At 42.1% G+C, this 24,916-nt stretch overlaps 1 protein-coding gene across 14 annotated transcripts in view; it reads left to right on the forward strand.

Annotated features, from left to right (window-relative positions):
* Positions 1-24,916, forward strand: part of LOC115156927 (high affinity cAMP-specific 3',5'-cyclic phosphodiesterase 7A) — a 56,646-nt gene that overhangs the window by 19,072 nt on the left and 12,658 nt on the right. Inside the window, exons 1-9 of one of the 14 annotated variants that reach the window (XM_029704765.1) lie at positions 4,082-4,271; positions 16,140-16,209; positions 17,109-17,198; positions 18,608-18,762; positions 18,880-18,943; positions 19,313-19,408; positions 19,556-19,656; positions 19,951-20,082; positions 21,700-21,791. In XM_029704765.1, coding sequence (XP_029560625.1) covers positions 4,212-4,271; positions 16,140-16,209; positions 17,109-17,198; positions 18,608-18,762; positions 18,880-18,943; positions 19,313-19,408; positions 19,556-19,656; positions 19,951-20,082; positions 21,700-21,791 — 860 coding nt within the window. In that variant the 5' untranslated portion in view covers positions 4,082-4,211. Of the gene's footprint in view, positions 1-4,081; positions 4,272-13,227; positions 13,297-15,958; positions 16,060-16,139; positions 16,210-17,108; positions 17,199-17,233; positions 17,822-18,607; positions 18,763-18,879; positions 18,944-19,312; positions 19,409-19,555; positions 19,657-19,950; positions 20,083-21,699; positions 21,792-24,916 lie in introns of those variants that run through there. The other 13 variants (XM_029704767.1, XM_029704769.1, XM_029704766.1 and 10 more) reach the window with 13 other exon arrangements.

A 24,916-nucleotide genomic window follows, 5' to 3' on the forward strand; every position in this document is an offset into this window, starting at 1 on the left:
ATCTTATTGTAGCTCTCCCCAACCCGCCAGAAACATGATGAGCTGGAAAAACCTGTGTTATGCTGTTTCCTGCACTCAGATGGCTTTATCATCATCACACGTGACTATGGGACAGAAGCTATGTCGAAAAATGGCACCCTGTTCTCCATATAGTGCACTATTGACCACAGCCCTTTAGGCCCTGCTCAAAAGTAGTGCAAAGGGGTGCCATTTGGGATGTAGACAGACGTCCAGTATGAGATGGTTTGCTGTCATCACATTATTCAACTGGAAAGTATTATGTGGAATATTATCTATAGTGCGTTCGGAAAGTATTCAGACCCCTTGACTTTTTCCACATTTTGCTACGTTACAGCCTTATTATAAAATGGATAAAAAAATGTTTTTAAATCCTCATCAATCTACACACAGTACCCCATAATGACAAAGCGAAAAACCATCAACCCCGACCAACCATCCTCCTTTCGTTTTTTGCCTTAAGAAACCTTCTGTCTTATGTAACCATGCTAAACGTAACATATCATACTAATTTGAATGTCCAGGATTTACTTTTCCTATGTTACATCTAGTCTATGAGACCAGGTTGCCCACTCAATCTTAATCGGCTCCTTAGTTGCTGGACTGCCACTAGGCACAGATGGTATGTGGTTTTGTAGGCTTTCCAATGTGTACAGTGCCTTCAGAAAGTATGGATTAAATAACAAAAAATCCTCAGCAATCTACACAAAATACCCAATAATGATAAAGCAAAAACAGGTTTTTAGAAATGTCTGCAAATTTATATTAAATAAAAAAAATGAAATACCTTATTTACATATGTATTCAGACCCTTTGATAAGAGACTCGAAATTGAGCTCAGGTGCATCCTGTTTCCATTGATCCTCCTTGAGATGTTTCTACGACTTGATTGGAATCCACCTGTGGTAAATTCAATTGATTGGACATGATTTGGACATGAAAGGCACACACCTGTCTATATAAGGTCCCACAGTTGACAGTGCATGTCAGAGCAAAAACCATGTCATGAGGTCAAAGGAATTGTCCATAGAGCTCCAACACAGGATTGTGTTGAGGCACAGATCTGGGGAAGGGTACCAATAGATTTCTGCAGCATTGAAGGTCCCCAAGAACACAGTGGCCTCCATTTTTAAATGGAAGAAGTTTGGAACCACCAAGACTCTTCCTAGAGCTGGCCGCCTAGCCAAACTGAGCAATCGGGGGAGAATGGCCTTGGTCAGGGAGGTGACCAAGAACCCGATGGTCACTGACAGCTCCAGAGTTCCTCTGTGGAGATGGGAGAACCTTCCAGAAGGACAACCATCTCTGCAGCACTCCACCAATCAGGCCTTTATGGTAGAGTGACCAGACGGCAGCCACTCCTTAATAAAAGGCACATGACAGCCTGCTTGGAGTTTGCCAAAAGGCACCTAAAGGACTCTCAGACCATGAGAAACAATATTCTCAGGTCTTATGAAACCAAGATTAAACTCTTTGGTCTGAATGCCAAGCGTCACGTCTGGAGGAAACCAGGCACCATCCCTACGGTGAAGCATGGTGGTGGCAGCATCATGCTGTGGGGATGTTTTTCAGCGGCAGTTACTGGGAGACTAGTCATGATCGAGGGAAAGATGAACGGAGCAAAGTACAGAGAGATTGTTGATGAAAACCTGCTCCAGAGTACTCAGGACCTCACTGGGGCAAAGGTTCACCTTCCAACAGGACAACAACCCTAAGCACACAGCCAAGACAACGCAGGAGTGGCTTCAGGACAAGTCTCTGAATGTCCTTGAGTGGCCTAGCCAGATCCCGGACTTGAACCCGATCTAACACCTCATGAGAGATCTGAAAATAGCTGCGCAGCGTCTCACCCCAACCAACCTGACAGAGCTTGAGAGGATCTGCAGAGAAGAATGGGACAAACTTCCCAAATAAATCAAATAATATGTTATTGGTCACATACACATTTTAGAGTCATAGCCAAGAAGACTCAAGGCTGTAATCACTGCCAAAGGTGCTTCAACAAAGTACTGAGTAAAGTGTCTGAATGTAAATGTCATATTTCAGTTTATTTTTAATACATTTGCAAAAATGTCTAAAAAACAGTTTTTGCTTTGTCATTATATTTCAGTTTATTTTTAATACATTTGCAAAAATGTAAAAAAAAACAACAGTTTTTGCTTTGTTATTATGGGTAATTGTGTTAGAATAAGGCTGCAACGTAACAATGTGGGAAAAAGTCAAGGGGTCTAAATATTTCCTGAATCCACTGTATCTCTTAGGTGAATTATCTATGAAAGAGCTTATTTTACACAGTTGCTCTGAATGCACCCGTTTTTGTAGGACACTGCACATTTAGTTTTTATATTCCCATTTCCACCAAATGGAAAAGAGGAAGTTAAATCTACAACTGACATTTGGTTGATATTTAGGCTTGCTTTCAAATGTCTGCAATCTTTTTTAATAAAAAAATTCTAGTAACTAACCTTTTGAAATATGACATGTTTAACATTGAGGTCTGATGTTTGTCATTTTAATATTTTCTAGGAGTAGGCATTTATCGTAGAGAAATCGGAACTGTCTTCACCACTAGTGTATTAGTGGCCCCTCAATGACACTGAAGTCGAGGGAATAATCAGGAAACATCCCAAGTGTCCTGTTAGCTAGATTTTAGAGTGGAATGTTTGCGTAGCTGTCCTAACAGGACACTTGGGATGTTTCCTGATTATTCCATCGACTTCAGTGTCATTGAGGGGCCACTAATACACTAGTGGTGAAGACAGTTCCGATTTCTCTACGATAAATGCCTACTCCTAGAAAAGGAGGATGACAATTTCCCAAGCCGTGTGTGTTGAGTTCACAAGACTTCCTGTGCCGTTGGTTTGAGGCCCTTGCCTGATGATGGTGTGTGATGGTGATCTATTTCTGGTCCCCGTTCACCAGACTTATCAGCTGTGATGTCGACGTATGTTGAGGGTCTAATTCAGGCTGTGCGCTGCCTGAGTATGACTGCATACCTAACCCCTGTTTTGGGACAGCATTTATTCAAGGCTACAGACCCAGAGCGTCTCAGAGAAACTTTTCCCTTTGTCTCTCTTCCTACAACAATCTGCCAGACTGACTTGTATTGTATAAGATTGTAACTTATGTTAATGGTATAACTGAATCTTTCTCTAAGTTTATGTAGCGAAAGGAGCCACATTGTTCTGATGACGTTAAGTGCATAGTAGAACAGAGACTTGGGAACGTCAGTGATCTCTTTCCCCTCGTTTAATTTGGGCTTATTATCAGAGATAATTTCTCATAGTATAAACCTTTTGTCTTCATCTTGGCAGCAGAACCCACGTTTTTACATTGTTGGACTCGTGTTGCTGTGGCAAACTCAAATACCTGTACCTTAAGTGCAGGGAAAGAACACTGGTATGATCCTCTGCTGGGAGGTCCAATGGGAATTGTACCGATCTGGTCCTTGGTTGTGATTCTAACAAGGGGGATTTCCTAGAAGGTAGGTCATTTGACCCCAGCACACAGTCCATTTGGACTACTAGGTATCACTGCCTTTTTATCAACACAGTTGATTTGACTAAAAGGATATCTCTGTCATTGTGTGTCCCATGTTTCATATTGACAATTCATATGTACTGTATGCCAACTCCCCAAACCACCATGCCTTTAGCAAGGCACACATACTGTTGAAGCCAGGCTATGCAGTCATCTCCTTCTGACCTTTTTGGTTTCTCGAACCCCTACGTCATGAATAACGTGACATTGAGGTGTAGTAATGTTGGTACACCTTGTCCCCTCTACCCCCCACCCCCTTCTCTGTGTCAGAGTGTTTATGATGGTGTTTGGCCGTTGCCACAGTGCAACACCATCCGTCCATATGGGGCTGAAGGGAGAGAGTGTGGTGTGTACCCCTCACACCAGCCCTTCGGTCGACTGGCAGTGAGTCAGCCAGCCCAGCCAGTCAGTCTGTCAGGCAGTCCCAGGAGTGTTAGGACTGGGCAGTCAGTCAGGTGATAGGTAGCTAGCGCTGGAGCTAAGACAGCTGCACAAGGCTCTGCTTACTCTCTGTCCGTCCCCTCCTGCCTGCCTGGGCCTTGAGCTGTCCTTCGTCTGCCTGTCTGCTAATATTTATCCGGGCTGGACCCACGACACAGAAACACCCATGTACATCCAGGGAGAGGGAGTATGATCCTCGGCCACACGGTCCAATGGGAATTGTACTGATCTGGTCCTTAGTTATGATTCTAACAAGGTGGATTTCCCACAAGGTAGGTCCTCTGACACTAGCAGACAGTCAGTTTGGACTACTAGGTAAACTGCCTCTTTATCAACACTGAGTTGATTTGACTTTGAAAAGGATATCTCTAGCGCAGACAGATGACTGTGTCTGTTTACTGCCTTACTAGGAAAGGAGGTGTGGTGAGTTACTATGAGCTCACATTGTGATGGTGTGTACAGTATGTCTGCAATTTTCAGGGACTGATATTTTGAGGGTGTTTTTATTTTGACTGGTTTCATCAGGAACAGTTAAGACTTGGTAATGATACAGCGTAAGCAGAATACCACATTGGATTTAAGTAAAATATTGTTATGAGTAGTTTTGTCAAGTGTTTTTAGTTTAGGACACCAGTGGGGACCTGTTAAGGTTCCATCATGATTTGAGTTTTTAATGATAAAAGCTCTGTCCAACATCATTGAGGCATCTTTGGGTGGTGGGAAAGTGAGTGGTGCCATTGGAGTGGTTCTCTTTGCTCCATGTGGTTTGTGTGATTTTCCCAGTGGCAATACCGAAACCCATCCTGTTGCTGCTAATTAGACAGCATTCTCTGGGTGAGCAATTTCCCACAGGCCAGCTGTGTTTAGCTTCATTAGCTGAAACTGAGCTTGGGCAAGGGTTTGGACAACAGTTCTGGGAATCTTTCACAGATCCCTTTAAATACCATTAACTACATACTTTACCAAGAAGAGGCACATTTAATTGTGAGTTTGTATTGAGAGTTTGACTACCATCTTAATTATAGGTCTAAGTTAAAGACAGTGATTTTTGTGTATGTAAGAAGTGGTAGTTATAGTTGTTGTAGTAGGGTAAATCCATATGAATTCAATTACTTTTTGACAACATCCTTTTTGATTTAAACAAACATTTCCATGCATGTTTGCCCATGGAAGAAGTGGTCAGAAAGTAACTTTTAGACCTGAATGCCAAAACATTCAGGAGATAAAGATGCTCAAAAAAACAAAAACCTCAGATTATATAAAATAGGGTCTAAGCTACAATTTATGAGAATATGAAAAATGGGACTTTGTGCATTTTTTGATCATTGACAATTAAGCTTAATAAATTGTATAAGAACAGTTTGACAACCCTGTTTGTAAGCTTTTAAATAATATAAATCTCAACCGTTTCTATTTTCCAGTGATGAAGACATGGATGTCTCATGGTATGGTGGGGTATGCAAAATGGGTCAACTTAAAACACCTTTATCCCTTGAATGTTTTGGCATTCAGGTCCAAAAGCTCACTTTCTGACCACTTCTTCCATGGGCAAACATATATGGAAAGTTTTGTTTAAATCAAAAGGGATGCTGTGAAGATGTTATTGAATTCAAATGGATTTACCCTATTGTAATATTAGTAGCAGAAGTAGTAGTTGGTTTATTGATTTAGCAGTAGAATCATAAACATATCATCCATTTCACAAGACATAACATATACTGCACATCGTGTACATTGCACAGTTATTTTTTGCATAATTTTATTGGTGGCTTAAAAGATGTAGTCTTGAAAGCACAGGCCATTTGTAGCTTGTCTTAGGAGTTTGTGATGGATAATTGAATTGAAATAAAATATCAGAATTTGATGTTGAGTTGGAAGAAATTATGGGTAACAAGGAATACCATTGCATTTCTGTTCATTCACCAAACTTGCTGGGTTTTCACAACACTGTTCCACTGTGTGATGTTTAAAAGGATGTTGTATCTGTACCAAATGTCCGACAACCATGGAATCAATCACGATGACGTACTGAGATTTACTGAATTATGAAGCCAGTCCACTTGCATTGAAGATTGCATTGAGAGCAGGAGCCATATCCACAAATCGTCTGAGCAGAAAATATTTTACTCCTACTCTTATGGGTAAAAACAAAAGCTATGCGTGAAGCCTCTTTGATCATAAGAGTCCCACCTAGTTGACAGATATTTAGGAGACCTCATGAGGTGTCCTAACCAGTTAAGAGTTAACAGAAAAATTATAATAGAAAAATGCAGCCAGTCAGTGGTTACTGTGTCACATGCAGTTGCTTTAGAATTGTTGAAAGAATGTTTTGATATTTAATATATGATCAATCCACATATAATCTCGACCTACATGTTTTTGAAAATTATTTCACATTAGCCCTATTTCACATGATATGCCACATAGGGTAATAAATCATGTCATTTTTCTTTAAATTATTTAATTAACCGACATGTTATTTCATTCACAAGTGAACATACGTTATGCCTTTGGAGCACAATAACAGGTTGTTAAAAAATATGCCTAGAAGTTGGGCAATTAAAAGCATCTAGGGCCAATGTTAACTTTGTATTGAGTGAAAATTATAGACCCTTCAAATGTTTTATGCAACATTATCGGCAAGTTTTTGGATGCCAAACTGTGCCAAAGCGTTGTTAAATGGTAGTGACAAGTGTGTTGATATAACGGTAATATTATAGGACCTTTTCTGAGATGCTTTGTGGATACGGGCCCAGAATCGTGAGCAGCAGTCATGTGTTGACTTGTGAATGTAGCATTGAATGTCAAGCATTTTAACAGGAGCGAGTGGCATGAGGGATGGAGGCATATGTCCGTCCCAGCCTGACAGACGCCACGGTGTTTGGAGTGCAGCGAGGCAAGCCGGTAGTGACGCACGCTGGGCTTGACACAGCCCACATAGCGCCATGTGAAGGGAGATGCCAGTTGCTTGTCTGGATAGCTTGTGTGAAGCACATATGGGCATGGCAAGGTTGGATGTCTAACAGCCCCCGTCCCTGTGAGAGCCTGATATACCCCGGCTCTGGCTGCCATAAACAGAACTGATTTGTGTGAACACTGGCATTGTTTATGTAAACACTGGCGCCTTCAAACCAAGGTTTTTATATACTGCTTTGTCTGTTTAGTTCATATTTGATTAGCTTTTTTAAACAAAAGCCTAGGCTGTATGTAATGTAGTAGTATTGTGTCTGCCCATAAACTACGACCCTGCTGTTTGTGTAATTGCCAGTATCTGGCTTGAATTGAGGATGATAAACTAGAGAGAGGATGAGTTGGACATCGACGTCTCGCTCTCAGACAAATTAAACAACTTCTTTGCGAGCTTTGAGGACAACACAGTGCCACCGACACGCCCCGCTACCAAAGACTGTGGGCTCTCCTGCAATGCGGCTAATGTGAGTAAAACATTTAAACGTGTTAACCCTTACAAAGCTGCCGGCCCAGACGGCATCCCTAGCCGCGTCCTCAGAGCATGCGCAGACCAGCTGGCTGGTGCGTTTATGGACATAATCAATCCCTATCCCAGTCTGCTGTCCGCACATGCTTCAAGATGGCCACCATTGTTCCTGTTCCCAAGAAAGCTAAGGTAACTAAACTAAATGACTATCGCCCCGTAGCACTCACTTCTGTCATCTTGAAGTGCTTTGAGAGAATAGTCAAGGATCATATCACCTCCACCCTACCTGATACCCTAGACCCACTCCAATTTGCTTACCGCCCCAATAGGTCCACAGACGATGCAATCGCCGTCACACTGCACACTGCCCTATCCCATCTGGACAAGAGGAATAACTATGTAAGAATGCTGTTCATTGACTACAGCTCAGCATTCAACACCATAGTACCCTCCAAACTCATCATTAAGCTTGAGACCCATGGTCTCGACCCGGCCCTGTGCAACTGGGTCCTGGACTTCCTGACAGGCCGCCCCAGGTGGTGAAGGTAGGAAATGACATCTCCACCCTGCTGATCCTCAACACTGGGGCCCCACAAGGGTGCGTTCTCAGCCCTCTCCTGTACTCCCTGTTCACCCATGACTGCGTGGCCATGCACGCCTCCAACTCAATCATCATGTTTGCAGACGACACTACAGTAGTAGGCTTGATTACCAACAACGACAAGACAGCCTACAAGGAGGAGGTGAGGGCCCTCGGAGTGTGGTGTCAGGAAAATAACCTCTCACTCAACGTCAACAAAACAAAGGAGATGATTGTGGACTTCAGGTAACAGCAGAGGGAGCACCCCCCTATCCACATCGACAGGACTGTACTGGAGAAGGCGGAACGTTTTAAGTTCCTCAGTGTACACATCACGGACAAACTGAAATGATACACCCACACAGACAGCGTGGTGAAGAAGGCACAACAGCACCTCAGGAGGCTGAAGAAATTTGGCTTGTCACCTGAAACCCTCACAAACTTCGACAGATGCACAATCGAGAGCATCCTGTCGGGCTGTATCACAGCCTGGTACGGCAACTGCACCGCCCTCAACCGCAAGGCTCTCCAGAGGGTGGTGCAGTCTGCACAATGCATCACCGGGGACGAACTACCTGCCCTCCATGACACCTACAGCACCCGATCTCACAGGAAGGCAAAAAGATCAGCAAGGACAACAACCACCCGAGCCACTGCCTGTTAACCCTGCTATCATCCAGTACAGGTGCATCAAAGCTGGGACCAAGAGACTGAAAAACAGCTTCTATCTCAAGGCCATGAGACTGTTAAACAACCATCACTAACATAGAGAGGCTGCTGCCAACAGACTCAAATCACTGGCCGCTTGAATAAATGAATTTAATAATGGTATCACTAGTCACTTTAAATAATGGCACTTTAATAATTTTTACATATCCCACATTACTTATCTCATGTGTATATATTGTATTTTATACCATCTATTGTATCTTGCCTATGCCGCATGGCCATTGCGCATCCGTATATTTATATGTACATATTCTTATTCCATCCCCTTGCATTGTGTGTGTGTGTGTGTGTGTGTGTGTGTGTGTGTGTGTGTGTGTGTGTGTGTGTGTGTGTGTGTGTGTGTGTGTGTGTATAAGGTAGTCGTTGTGAATTTGTTAGATTACTTGTTAGATATTACTGCACTGTCGGAACTAGAAGCACAAGCATTTAGCTACCCTCGCATTAACACTTGCTAACTATGTGTATGTGATTTGATTTCACACTGATTCAGCCCCATACAGTATGATGGAATAGATTACTCTCACTCAGTAAAAGAATAGTGAAGTAGTACAATGTCCAATCTGTGTCAGCATACTTTATCATTAGCTGCCACATAAACACAATAAGAAAACACTCCGCTAACAGACACAGGGAGCAGCCAGTATTAACAATAACACTGTCAAACTTTGGCAAGGCTTTTCAATTTTTGAAGTTGACGTAGGCTGTGATTCGATGATAAATTAACAGGCTCCGCATTGATTATATGCAACGCAGGACAAGCTAGTTAACCTAGTAATATCATCAACCATGTGTGCAGTTGTGGCAAAAGGTTTTGAGAATGACACAAATATTAATTTTCACAAAGTCTGCTGCCTCAAAATTGATGGCAATTTGCATATACTCCAGAATGTTACGAAGAGGGATCAGATGAATTGCAATTAATTGTAAAGTCCCTCTTTGCCATGCAAATGAACTGAATCCCCCCAAAACATTTCCACTGCATTTCAGCCCTGCCACAAAAGGACCAGCTGACATCATGTCAGTGATTCTCTCGTTAACACAGGTGTGTGTCGACGAGGACAAGGCTGGAGATCACTCTGTCATGCTGATTGAGTTTGAATAACAGACTGGAAGCTTCAAAAGGAGGGTGGTGCTTGGAATCATTGTTCTTCCTCTGTCAACCATGGTTACCTGCAAGGAAACACGTGCCGTTATCATTGCTTTGCACAAAAAGGGCCTCACAGGCAAGGATATTGCTGCCAGTAAGATTGCACCTAAATCAACCATTTATCGGATCATAAAGCTCCAGCATGATGGAGCACCTTGCCATAAGGCAAAAGTTGATAACTAAGTGGCTCTGGGAACAAAACATCGATATTTTGGGTCCATGGCCAGGAAACTCCCCAGACCTTAATCCCATTGAGAACTTCTGGTCAATCCTGAAGAGGCGGGTGGACAAACAAAAACCCACAAATTCTGACAAACTCCAAGCATTGATTATGCAAGAATGGGCTGCCATCAGTCAGGATGTAGCCCAGAAGTTAATTGACAGCATGCCAGGGCGGATTGAAGAGGTCTTGAAAAAGAAGGGTCAACACTGCAAATATTGAATCTTTGCGTCAACTTCATGTAATTGTCAATAAAAGCCTTTGACACTTAAATGCTTGTAATTATACTTCAGTATTCCATAGTAACATCTGACAAAAATATCTAAAGACACTGAGGCAGCACACTTTGTGAAAATTAGCATTTGTGTCATTCTCAAAACCTTAAGCCACGACTGTAGTTAACTAGTGATTATGTGAAGATTGTTTTTTAGAAGATAAGTTTAATGCTAGCTAGCAACTTACCTTGGCTCCTTGCAGCCACAAGGTCCTTTTGACGCTGCAGTCGCGTAACATGTGGTCAGCCTGCCACGCAGTTTCCTCATGGATTGCAATGTAATTGGCCATAACCGGCATCCAAAAAGGCAGATTACCGATTGTTATGAAAACTTGAAATCAGCCCTAATTTATCGGCCATGCCGATTAATCGGTCAACCTCTTATATATACGTACGTACACACACACACACACACACACACACACACACACACACACACACACACACACACACACACACACACACACACACACACACCAACAGTGCCTTCGGAAAGTATTCAGACCCTTTGACTTTTTCCGCATTTTGTTACGTTACAGCCTTATTCTAAAATGTATTAAATGTTTTTCCTCATCAATCTACACACAATACCCCATAATGACAAAGCAAAAACAAGTTTTTTGAAATTTTAGCAAATGTATTAAAAGTAAAAACTGAAATAGCTTATATTCATAAGTATTCAGACCCTTTGCTATGAGACTTGAAATTGAGCTCAGGTGCATCCTGTTTCCATTGATCATACTTGAGATGTTTCTACAACTTGATTGGTCCACCTGTGGTAAATTCAATTGATTGGACATGATTTGGAAAGGAACACACCTGTCTATATAAGGTCCCGCAGTTGACAGTGCATGTCAGAGCAACAACCAAGCCATGAGGTCGAAGGAATTGTCCGTAGAGCTCCGAGACAGGATTGTGTTGAGGCACAGATCTGGGGAAAGGTACGAAGGGCCTTGGTCAGGGAGGTGACAAAGAACGTGATGGTCACTCTGACAGAGCTCTAGAGTTCCTCTGTGGAGATGGGAGAACCTTCCAGAAGGACAACCATCTCTGCAGCACTTTACCAATCAGGCCTTCATAGTCAAAAGGCACCTAAAGGACTCTGACCACGAGAAACAATATTCTCAGGTCTAATGAAAACAAGATTGAAGTCTTTTGCCTGAAGATCAAGCGTCACGTCTGGAGGAAACCTGGCACCATCCCTACAATGAAGCATTGTGGTGGCAAAATCATACATTGGGGATGTTTTTCAGTTGCAGGGACTGGGAGACTAGTCAGGATTTAGGGAAAGATGAACGGAGCAAAGTATAGAGAGTTCCTTGATGAAAACCTTCTCCAGAGCGCTCAAGACCTCAGTCTGGGGTGAAGGTTCATCTTCCAGCAGGACAACAACCCTAAGCACATAGCCAAGACAATGCAGGAGTGGCTTCGGGAAAAGTCTCAATGTCCTTGAGTGGCCCAGCCAGAGCCCGATCGAACATCTCTGGAGAGACCTGAAAATAGCTCTGCATTGACGCTCCCCATCTAACCTCACGGAGCTTGAGAGGATCTGCAGAGAAGAATGGGAGAAACTCCCCAAATACAGGTTTGCCAAGCTTGTAGTGTCATACCCAAGACAGCTGGAGGCTGTAATCGCTGCCAAAGGTGCTTCAACAAAGTACTGAGTAAAGGCTCTGAATACTTATGTACATAAAGTATTTCCGTTTTAATTTTTTGCACAAAAAAATAAAAATGTTTTTGCTTTGTCATTCTGGGGTATTATGTGTAGATTGATGAAGGAGAAAACAACTATTTAATCAATTTTAGAATAAGGTTGTAACGCAACAAAATGTGGAAAAGGTCACATACATACATACATACATACATACATACATACATACATACATACATACATACATACATACATACATACATACATACATACATACATACATACATACATACATACATACATACAATACCAGTCAAAAGTTTGGACACAGATACTCATTCAAGGGTTTTTCTTTAGTTTTACTATTTTCTACAATGAAGAATAATAGTGAAGACATCAAAACTATGAAATAACACATATGGAATCATGTAGTAACCCAAAAAGTGTTCAACAAATCAAAATATATTTCATATTTGATAACAGCTTTGCACACTCTTGGCATTCTCTCAACCAGCTTCATGCGGTACTTTTCAATTAACAGGTGTGCCTTGTTGAAAGTTAATTTGTGGATTTTCTTTCCTTAATGTGTTTGAGACAATCACTTGTGTTGTGACAAGGTAGGGGGTGGTATACAGAAGATAGCCCTATTTGGTAAAATATAATTGAAGACTTTTCTTTGTGTCATAAAAATTTATTTAAATTGCTTAGGAACTTTGCACACTCCAACCCTTATCATTTTTTTGTCTTATGTTGCACCTAGCCCACATTTTCAATGAGTAGTCTTATCGTGTAACTGAATGTATCCAGAGTGTTCTCAGATTTCGTTATCAACAATGTACAGTAAATGTAAAATGCACATAAAATCAACAGTTTAATGTTTGGATTCAGTTTTGTGTCAGTTGAACTATTGTGTTCTCACCTTTTGATCTAATCATTTCCCCATTATCTCCAAACACTGTTGCCTTTAAATTGCTACCATGGTTATGCATATACTTTTCATACTTTCAATTTAGCCCTATCCATATAGGCCAATTCCCACGAGTATAAAGGATTAAAGTAACAAATTACAGTATGTGTGATGCCCTAAGCTAAGCACACAACACAGGCTTGTCCATACATGCACTAACATGGTTGATTCTAGTTCATTGCTGTGCTGGTTGCCTGCTACTCACGATCAGTTGGTTTCATATAGCGAAGAAGCGCTTGATGACCCACCACCACAGTTTTGTGTCGTCTGTCAGCTGGGCCATTCCATATGAGGTTGGTCCAAAGATATTTATGATGTTTAGGATCTTACTGAAATGAAATCCATAGAAAGGTCATTTGGTGGAAGGATGCATTTGGCATACCTTTTTAAAATCTGAATCCAAAATAACTATTGAGAAATAACAAATTCAATTTAGGAAATGCGGTTTTGGCCTTACCCAGGCCTTCTTTAAGACACTACAATGATGAGTCTGTACATGCTACAAAACCAGTCTTTGGTGTCATTTGAAACTTACTGTGTGCTCTGAACTGTAAGTACTGTTTAGATAAAGAATACAATTTCTGTGCATTCATTTATGGAAACTAAAAAATATATGTAAATATCTTTAAAGTACCCTTTTTTGATTTTGTAAATTTTTCTACATATTTTTTAAGCAATATAATCTACATGCAATGTTCCCTCTAAGCTGCGCACCGGCTCCCCCGGGACTGCTGCGCAGAAGAAATATCAGCCGTTCTGCACAAGATTGAACTTCACTCAACCTTCTAAATTTCCCCTTTAGTTAACACTAACAACATTTCCTTCTACTGTGGGAATTGCCAATATTAGCCACTTTCAATAAAACATACAGAAACAAAATTAACTATGCAATACTTAGTATGCAAGGAATTTTCTTGTAGGCTGAACGCACTGGAGAAGGATTCTATTGCATTGACAGGCATGATTCTACAGACCAGCGCGGCATAACCAATCAGAGCTGCAGTATCTCTATATTCAAATAGACCATTGCCATACAGTATATGGATCTGTGCCATTCCTTTGAACTGGACTGTGTTTACAGCATGAGTGGTCGCAAGTAGATGCGCTTGTTTTGAGATCTGCATGTAGCCACTTGTTTATATTCTTTGCTAGTGAGTTAGTAGCCCAGTTATAGATCATTTCTAGTTATAAATGGGGGTGTGGTTGCTTCTGAACAGAGCACTTAACGTGTGCATTTCTAGCCATCTTTAAAAAGCGAGTCAGGTAAAGAAATGTTTTTCTGTCTTAAAGGGGCAGTGTTGTATTTTGAGACAGGCTTGAATAAGCTAAGTAGCCAATAGGCAGAGGGTAGCATAGTTTGTCTGATTCACTGTAATAATGGTATGGGAATAATAATAATAACTTTATTTTGTAAAGTGGTTTCTTTCATCAAACAACAAATCTTCAGTCACTTCCTTGTCTAAAAGACAAGTGGATAAACAGGTTGTCAAGCCCTGCATATTTTTTCCAAAAGTCTCACGGAATCGAGGCCTACATTGAACACCACACATTGGCTGCTACTGTAGGCTGAATGATTGAAAAGCTATTTCCATGTTAAAATGTTATGGGATGCATTTTCTCTATTGTTTATGTTAGGGCACTCTGATAGGCATACATTATGATCCAATAGCCACAGTAGCCTACTTGGCCATGGTTATAACTGTAACTTAAAGCGGGTACAGTCTGTGTTCACAAAAAAACGCACGCCAGAAGTTGCACAGAATTTTTACAACCTTCACGTTTCCATTCAGCAGGCTTGAAATGTACTCAGTGCTGAAAAAAATGAGGGAACATTGTCTACAAGTACCACACATTTCAGGTCTTGTATTCTAAACTCAGTGCAAAGTCACATGCAAGACTGTATAAGTACAGCCACTGGCCAGAGAAGCCGGTATGGCATATGTCTTAAGCCTTTGCATTCAACAGCACTTATGCGACTAGGGCTTGGCTGATGGAGGAATGTAAATTATGCAAATATGTTGAGGAGATTGACGTCATAGTTCGAAGTTTATGCCATCTGGGGACACCCCGGTGAGCTGAGAGAGCATTTGCATCAGAGGGCGAGGGGAGGAGCAGAAAAAGAGAGGAAGGGACGGGGAGGAGAGGAGCATAAAAAAATACTGTTAGAGGTTTTGTCAAATGTAGTTTTTGTTGTTTATTGTTTAGGACACCAGTGGGGACCTGTTAGTGTTCCATCATTTGAGTTTTTAATGACAAAAGCTCTGTCCAAAATCATTGAGGCGTCTTTGGGTGGTGGGAAAGTGAGTGAGTGGTGACATTTGAGTGGTTCGCTTTGCTCCATGTGGTTTGTGTGATTTCCCAGTGGCCAATACCGAAACCCATCCTATTGCTGCTAATTAGACAGCATTCTCTGGGTGAGCAATTTCCCACAGGCCAGCTGTGTTTAGCTTCATTAGCTGAAACTGAGCTTGGGCAAGGGTTTGGACAACAGTTCTGGGAATCTTTCACAGATCCCTTTAAATCCCATGAACTACTTTGCCAAGAAGATGCACATTTAATTGATAGTTTGTCTTGAGAGTTTGACGAGATGGATAACTGAATTGGGACAACACAGAGTTGAAATAAAATATCTGAATGTTTTGTTGAGTTGGAAGAAATAGTAACAAGGAATAACAGTGCATTTTCTGTTCATTTACCAAACTTGCTGGTTTTTGGAAGAAACTGTGGGCTCCAGGGGCCTCTCTCTCGCTGCAGGGAGCTCTGCATGACCCCTGAAGTATAAAGAATGACTGGGTCCTGCAGAGGGCTTTAATGTCCTCCACTGTCACATGGTTACAGCTGCATGTGACACAGCAGAAGGGCACCCCTCACCTCCCCTGACTGTTACAGTAGAAGTGCTGCAGGGCAGTCACTAGGGGAGGAGAGGCGGTTCGTTCAATGTTTCTGTTTTTACTGCGTATTATGTTACCAACTCTGTGAAATGTGCGTCGCAAATGCTTTTGTAAGACCACCCACTGTAGATGTCTGACTGCGAAATTCTTCACACGATTCTACATGTAAGATTGGTGCGCACTCGGCCAGCAAACTCTATTGGTGTGTCTGAGGCCTTAATGATCCCTTCCTTGTGTCCTTGCAGAGACGAGGGGCGATCTCTTATGACAGTGAGAATCAAACAGCTCTCTACATTCGGATGCTCGGTACGTATGGTATGATATTCACTTGATTTTTCTCAATCCATATATAGAAACATATCGTATGACCTTTTTCAGCACACATATGAAAATTGATGATTTAAGTAATGTTTTGATGCATGTTTGTTAATTAGTAGATAAGCAATAGCTCTACTGCTGTTCCATGTCTAATCTTGTATGTACATCTATGGGTAATCTTACCCAGCAAGGTGGCTGGTAGCCTAGTGGTTAGAGCGTTGGGCCAGTAACTGAAAGGTTGCTGGTTAGAATCCCCGAGCCGAAAAGGCTCTGTCGATGTGCCCTTGAGCAAGGCACTTAACCCCAATTGCTCCTGAAAGTGGCTCAGGATAAGAGCGTCTTCTAAAAATGCAAATATAAGGTCTAATAGTACTTTAGACATACTGACTAAGAAAGGGTATGTGTTTCTGTTTTACGATCCTGTCTCTTATGAATACAGGATCTTTAACATGTACTCTTTCTTAGTCAGCATGGCTAACAGTTCTTAAGATGTTTTATATCACAGGCGAGGAATGTAAGATGTCTCCCAACTAAATAACTACCTAACTCTATCTAATATAACTGCAGAGTCTGTTTTGATCTAGTCTGAATAGAGAAGGCTTCCTCTTCTCCAGCTCACTGACACCAGTGTGAATACTAATGTGTCAAAGCCATGCTTCCTCTTCAGCTGTGTCTGTGTTGCCTCAGCCTTTATCTCCCAAAGGGCACCCTATACCCTATGTTGTGCACTACTTTTGACCAGAGCCCTATGGGTCCTGGTCAAAAGTAGTGCACTACATAGGGAATAAGGAGCTATTTGAGACGCAGCCTCAGTCTCTGCAGGCCCAATGCTTTATTAAATGAAACACCTCTTTATTGCCAGTACCTTGAGGACCGTGTTTTCCCATTCCTTCTAGGAGATGTGAGAGTCAGAAGCCAGGTGGGGTTTGAACCGGAGCCAAGAGGGTCCCATCCCTACTTGTATGTCGATTTCCGAACTTTGCACTGTAAGTATGAACCAAAAACTCCCATTCATTGTGTGACCACCCCTTAAAACCCCTTCTATCAATAAAGAAGCTGAACCATTTTACAACCCATGATTTGTTGCTTGTTGCTCTTATGATTGAAGTAACCCTGTATGATAACTTGGCTTATGAACTAAATGGCAGATGTAAAGTGGACACTCAACAATCCCTCATCTAAATGTAGGCAAGATACACATCCACATGCTGTAGTGGATATGATTATATCATTTTAACTGATATGACATTTAAACTGTCATGTGCTTGAATTAATTAAATTAAAGCATTTGATATTATTCACTTGTCAAATTGGATCTTCTGAAAAGGTCTATGAAAAGACCATTGTACAAAGTCTCTCTAGCAAATTGATCAATGGAAGCCATCTAGCTGGCTGTCCTATTGACGTGATCGTAAGTGTTGTGTTTGCTGACTGTGCAAAACTTTCCAGCAATCAATATTGCATTTTAGAATGTTTTAGGACCATCACCTATTAGACATTAGACATTAATCCTGGCTTTGTTTGTTAATGCCTTGATCTTTCCAAGAGTTTTCTAGAATGCAGGTTTGCTACAAGAGGCCATTTGAGGCTTGCTAGTCTGCAATGGTTGGTGAGTGTGCGTTGACAATGCGGTACTCAGATTGGTGGGCTGCCAGCTGGCTGGAGAATGGGCTGCTGTGTCAGCAGCATGTCTGCACACTCACACCTCTTTGCACTAGTCACAGTGGTGGGGGTGGCCACAGCATGGCGGGCTCAAATCCTCTCTTGTGTTTGTCCTCTGTCAATGCTACTCACTGTTTGAATTGACTTGGGACTCTTGACACTTCCCTCCTCCTTTCAAAAAGTTTCACAGTAAACAGGTTATTATTCTAACTCTTTCTTGAAATGCATCTGTTCTATATTGAGGTTATTACAGTACAGTACAGTATTAACCCTAATGTTATTGACTTTTTGACGTGTTTTTTTACTTTGTCCTGAATGATATGCTGTGCTCTGCTTTTAGTACAGAGTGTAGATTAGAGTTGTGTGCACATATGGAGAATGGAATTCTGTAATAGAACTGTTTGAAAACCTTTCAGTGTTCTAGAGCTCCAAAAGCCAACTGATGGTGTTTTTTTGTTTTTTTTTAAATCACCAACGCATGTGAAGTAGCTAGCTAGCCAACTGCAACTTGAAATATTACTTAGCTATGGAAAAAAAAGGTGGTAAGCGAACTTCTGGCGGTTGTGGAGATGGACATCTCTTGAAAGCTACTTAAAAAATAATGCAACAAAGCATCATGTTACTCTTACCTGGAAATGAATTAAGTTGTTAGCTATATAAACTTGGCTTAGCTTTAGAGCAAAGTGAGTACATTTCAACCATAGCTAATCATCCTGTGCTTTTGTTTCCACAGCCCGACCCCAGTCTGCGGGACCTGTGTCTGCCAGGAATGTCCGCAGGCTGCTGAGCTTTCAGAGGTACCTCCACTCGTCACGGTTCATCCGTGGCATCCCAGCCTCCAACCCACTAGGATACCTCCTTGACGATGACTACACAGGTCAAGCCAAGGTTAGTGGCAATCTATCCAGCAACAATACTTCCTAAATATGTAAGTATTGTAGTATCACTGAGTAAAAATTGGTCAGGTGATAATTGTAACCCAATAAAATTCTTAATGTATTTCAGTTAATGCTGGAGAAGGTTGGAAACTGGAACTTTGACATGTTCCTTTTTGACAGACTTACAAACGGTAAGGTGTTTTCCTAGGTGATTGTTGCCCTCTACTGTTTGAGAATTGCAAATGCAGTGCATGCCTGCTTTATTTTCTCACCCTGACACGTATTGCTCTCTATTTTCATTTGGAAAATGTTCACTCACATAATAGTTTTCTATAAATGTGGATGGAGATGGCTAGTGATTTTGTTGTGGATGGCGTTTTGCTAGTGATTTTGTTGTGGATGGCGGTTTGCTAGTCAGACTAAGTAGATGTGGTTAGAGTTCAGCTTTAGATTAAGGAGTAGGACTATTACATCATGTGTCCCTTCCCTTGTCTGTTATTACAAACTGCAGTGTTATTATGCATTTGTTGATTTATTGTTTCTGTTCTGCTTACTTACAGGGAACAGCCTCGTCAACCTGACCTTTCACTTATTCAACAGTTATGGGTTAATTGAGCTCTTTCAGCTGGACATGGTTAAACTTAGAAGATTTTTAGGTATTGAAATTAAATTAAATACACTGTATTGCACTGGGACATGGGTTTATTTAAACTCAATATTGTCTACTTGAATGAAGTGGTGATGCATAGTTGAAACTCTCCCCAAATGAAATGAATACGTAATGTTGTTGTTGTTGTTGTTAGTCATGATTCAAGAGGACTACCGCAGCCAGAACCCCTACCACAATGCAGTCCACGCTGCGGACGTGACTCAGGCTATGTATTGTTACCTGCAGGAGCCCAAGGTGAGAGAGAATTACACTGTTAACCACTAACAAATGACTCATCTACAACTGAATGTCCTCAAAACAGATCAATACGCTTAAGCTTTTCACATTTCTTTGAAAATGTGTTTATTTTTTGTAGTGTTTTATTTTGTAGAAGGATGTGTATATCTTTGTAAGTGCTGTAGCCTTCAAAATGTGTGGACCAAAAAAAGAATAACCTACAAGTACACCTGGAGAAGTACACCTGGAGAAGTTTGTTCCAACTGTACCTCTTCATGAGGAGTCTGATGAGGAGAGTTCTCTGTTTTGCAGCTTGCTGAGACGATGACTTCCTGTGATCTCCTGCTGGGTCTGCTGGCTGCTGCCACCCATGATCTAGACCATCCAGGTGTCAACCAGCCTTTCCTCATCAAAACAAACCATTATCTAGCAGCACTGTACAAGGTAAGGCCCTATACTGAAAATAGCCTCTGGGCTCAATGTTGATGCTTGTGGTGATAAAACCAATTTTCTCAAACTGGGATCAATGCGTACTACTCCACTTTCTCTACAAGGGCAGTCGACCGAGAGTCGTCCTGTTCTTTCGACCAATCGATTGGTCTAAATGTTTAAACTTATTTTTCCATATATAGACAGACACACCCTGTGTTTGAATAAAACCAACTGCATATGCGTTGAGCTTGTCTGACGCTTTAAGCACACTGTTTAATTAAATAATTAAGACACGCAAATGACTCAAGAAAGAGCCCGATGGTCACACTGTGTTAGGCAATAATTGGGCTACACTGATAACTTGAGCATGGTTCCCAAGTTTCTAAACCATACCAAACCATATTTGGTATACAGTAGTGTCGCCATAATATTTGAATTGATGAAGTATGATCATAATCATTAGGATATTTTAGCGATCCGCAGTAGACGTCCAAAATGCCCCCCAGCCTACAGCACTTGAGATGCGTTCTAAGGCTATGGATGAGAAAGTGAACTTGTCATTTCCAAAAGTTTAGATAAGTTGTATGCTGCTTTGCGATCAATTAACAGCAAGGGTTACATTAAATAGGCTCAATATTTTTTACTGATACATTTGGCAATATTCAATTCATACGCGCAAAACATATAAACAAAAGCATTCACTGTGAACGTTGGTACATGTAGGCCCTTCATATATAGGCTATATACAGCACTACGTTCAATTTATGAAATCAGTTATTGTTTTCTTGCTCATACCATGAGCAACACAGGGATGTTGATTCACACGGGACTAGTATTATCAGTGGACCTTGGCGTTCACCAAAAAACAGTCGTTTATTCTGGTTGGAATTGTTACTCTCCTACCATGTACAAATTACTGACATGGCAGATTCGGCGGGACTAAAATAACATGTTTTGTGCTTGTGCACATAATTACATTACCCGACCAACCCCAGTAAAACTAATCCTGTCCGAATAGGGCTTAAGGCAAGGGCTGTTTCCTCGCCTCTGCTGCTGCTACCCCTGCTGCATTGTTCTCAATCCCAATATGCTGGTTAATTTTGCTGTTATGCACATAGCAACATAGGGAAAGGCGGCAATTCTACAGCGCACTAAAGATTCTGTTTCAGAACGGCGGACAGCTACCATATCCAATGCGGAAGAAAGTGCATTTTTATAAAATAATATTAGATTGCACCATTATTTTTACATAAACATACACAATTGCAGTATCACATGTCTTAGAGTGATGGACTGTGCCATCCCCGTGGCCTCCGCAATTTATTAGACCACTGAGACGGGTGCGAATCAGACAGGTGTCTTGTGCACCATGAAAAAATGTATTAATTGTGACTGCTCGACTAAAGAAATCTCGGTCGACCAGTCAACTAAATGAGGTTAGCCCTACTCTCTACTCATCATTATTTTAGTCTCTTTGATGGATAAAATGCTGATATAGTTGTCCATAAAATATTGAATGACTTTAAAATACATGTTAATGGTTGGCATCAGACATCATCTAGCCCATGTACAATATAATTACCTCTTTAATACTCTGAGTATTTTTTTGGGTTGTGTTTTCCATTGTAGAATAGCTCAGTTTTGGAGAATCACCACTGGAAGTCTGCTGTGGGCCTGCTCCGAGAGTCAGCACTCTTGTCCCACCTTCCCACTGAAGACAGGTCAGTTCAGAGACGGGGCATCTTCTATAACAACTTTATTTGTGCCCTCAAAGCAATTCTATACAGTGCCTTCAGGAAGTATTCAGACCCTTTGCCTTTTTCCACATTTTGTTAGGTTACAGCCTTATTCTATAATTGACTAAATCGTTTTTTTCCCCTCATCAATCTACACACAATACCCCATAATAACAAAGCAAAAACAGGTTTTTAGAAATGTTTGCTAATTTGATAAAAAATAAAAAGCTGATATTGCATTTACACAAGTATTCAGAGTCTTTACTCAGTACTTTGTTGAAGCATCTTTGACAGTGATTAAAGCCTCAAGTCTTCTTGGGTATAACGCTACATGCTTGGACAAGGAAGATGGCGCCGACAGACATGGAAACACTGTTTCTCGCTCCTAAGCAACTTTGTAGTATTTTTTTCATACAATATTAGCACAGAACGTTTTTTTGTGTTATTACATAAAGCCGGAAATGTTTTTTTTATTTATTTTTACATTTAACCTTTATTTAACTAGGCAAGTCAGTTAAGAACAAATTCTTACAATGACAGCCTACACGGGCCAAATCCGGATGACGCTGGGTCAATTGTGCGCCGCCCTATGGGACTCCCAATCACGGCCGGTTGTGATACAGCCGGAATCGAACCAGGGTGTCTGTAGTGACGCCTCTTGCACTGAGATGCAGTGCCATAGACCGCTGCGCCATTCGGGAATCCAAAAAGAACTGTTGGATATCAGAACGGTGGTAACTCACCAGCATTACGACCAGGAATATGACTTTCCCGAATTTGATCCTTTGTTCGTAGCCCCCAGGGCAATTGAACTTATCCCAGACGCTGCTCCAAGACACCGCCAGCGGAGAGAGGTATTTGGAGTGGACTTCTAGTCAAACTCAGGAGGCGTGCACACCATCCACCGCTTCCGAGTATATTACTCGCTAATGTTCAGTCTCTGAACAATGAAGTAGACAAGCTCAGGGCGAGGATCTCCTTCCAGGGAGACATCAGGGACTGTAACATACTCTGTTTAATGGAATCATGGCTCTCTCAGGATATGCTGTCCCCGTCCATATAGCCAGCTGGGTTCTCAGTACATCGCGCAGACAGGAATAAAGAACTCTCTGGGAAGAAGAAAGGCAGTGGTGTATGTATCATGATTAACTACTCATGGTGTGATTGTGATAACATACAGAAACTCAAATCCTTTTGTTCACCTGACCTAGAATACCTCACAATCAAATGCCGACCGTATTACCTCCCAAGAGAATTCTCTTTGGTTATAGTCACAGCCGTGTATATTTTCCCTCAAGCCGATACCACGATGGCCCTCAAGGAACTACACTGGACTTTATGCAAACTGGAAACCACATATCCTGAGGCCGCATTTATTGTAGCTGGGGATTTCAACAAAGCAAATTTGAGGAAAACGCTACCGAAGTTCTATCAACACATTGACTGTAGTACCCACTCTGAAAAAACTCGACCACTGCTACTCCCCCTTTCGAGATGCCTACAAGGCCCTCCCCCGCCCTCCCTTCGGAAAATCAGATCACGACTCCATTTTGCTCCTCCCTTCCTATAGGCAGAAACTCAAACAGGAAGTACTCGTGCTAAGGTCTATTTAACACTGGTCTGACCAATCGGAATGCATTTTGATCACGCAGATATGTTCTGGGTAGCCTCTGAGAATAACATTGACGTATACATGGACAAGGTGACTGAGTTCATCAGGAAGTGTATGGGGATGTTGTTCCCAATGTGACTATGAAAACCTATCCAAACCAGAAACCATGGATAGATGGCAGCATTCGCGCAAAACTGAAAGTGTGAACCACCGCATTTAACCATGGCAAGGTGACTGGGAATATGACAAACAGTGTAGTTATTCCCTCCGTAAGGCAATCAATCAGGCAAAACGTCAGTACAGAGACAATTCAATGGCTCAGACACGAGACGTATGTAGTAGGGTCAACAGACAATCACGGATTACAAAGGGGAAACCAGCCATGTCACAGACACAGACGTCATGCTCTTTTTCACCCTGAGGATAACACAGTACCACCGACGCAGCCCGCTCCCAAGGACTGTGGGCTCTCATTCTCCATGGCCGATGTGAGTGAGACATTTAAGCATTAACCCTCGCAAGGCTACCGGCCCATCCCTAGCTGCGTCCTCAGAGCATGCGCAGACCAGCTGGTTGGAGTGTTTACGGATATATTCAATCTCTCCCTATCCCAGTCTGCTGTCCCCACTTGCTTCAAGATGTCAACCATTGTTCTTGTACCCAAGAAAGCAAAGGTAACTGAACTAAATGACTATCGCCCCATAGCACCCCCTTCTGTCATCATGAAGTGCGTTGAGAGGCTAGTTAAGGATCATATCACCTCTACCTTACCTGACACTCTAGACCCAATTTGCTTACCGCCCCAATAGATCCACAGACGATGCAATCGCCATTGCACTGCACACTGCCCTATCCCATCTGGACAAGAGGAATACCTATGTAAGAATGCTGTTCATTGACTATAGCTCAGCCTTCAACACCATAGTACCCTCCAAGCTCATCATTAAGCTCGGGGCCCTGGGCCTGAACCCCGCCCTGTGTAACTGGGTCCTGGACTTCTTAACGGGCTGCCCCCAGGTGGTGAAGGTAGGAAACAACACCTCCACTTCGCTGATCCTCAACACGGGGGCCCCACAAGGGTGCATGCTCAGCCCCCTCCTGTACTCCCTGTTCACCCATGACAGCGTGGCCATGCACGCCTCCAACTCAATCATCAAGTTTGCAGATGAATGCTGTTCATTGACTATAGCTCAGCCTTCAACACCATAGTACCCTCCAAGCTCATCATTAAGCTCTGGGCCCTGGGCCTGAACCCCGCCCTGTGTAACTGGGTCTTGGACTTCCTGACGGGCCGCCCCCAGGCAGTGAAGGTAGGACATAAAATCTCCACTTTGCTAATCCTCAACACTGGGGCCCCACAAGGGTGCTTGCTCAGCCCCCTCCTGGAGTCCCTGTTCATCCATGACAGCGTGGCCATGTACGCCTCCAAATCAATAATCAAGTTTGCAGACGTCACAACAGTAGTAAGCCTCATTACCAACAATGATGAGACAGCCTA

This window comes from Salmo trutta, chromosome 21, assembly GCF_901001165.1.
Source record: "Salmo trutta chromosome 21, fSalTru1.1, whole genome shotgun sequence".
Classification (NCBI taxonomy): Eukaryota; Metazoa; Chordata; class Actinopteri; order Salmoniformes; family Salmonidae; genus Salmo; species Salmo trutta.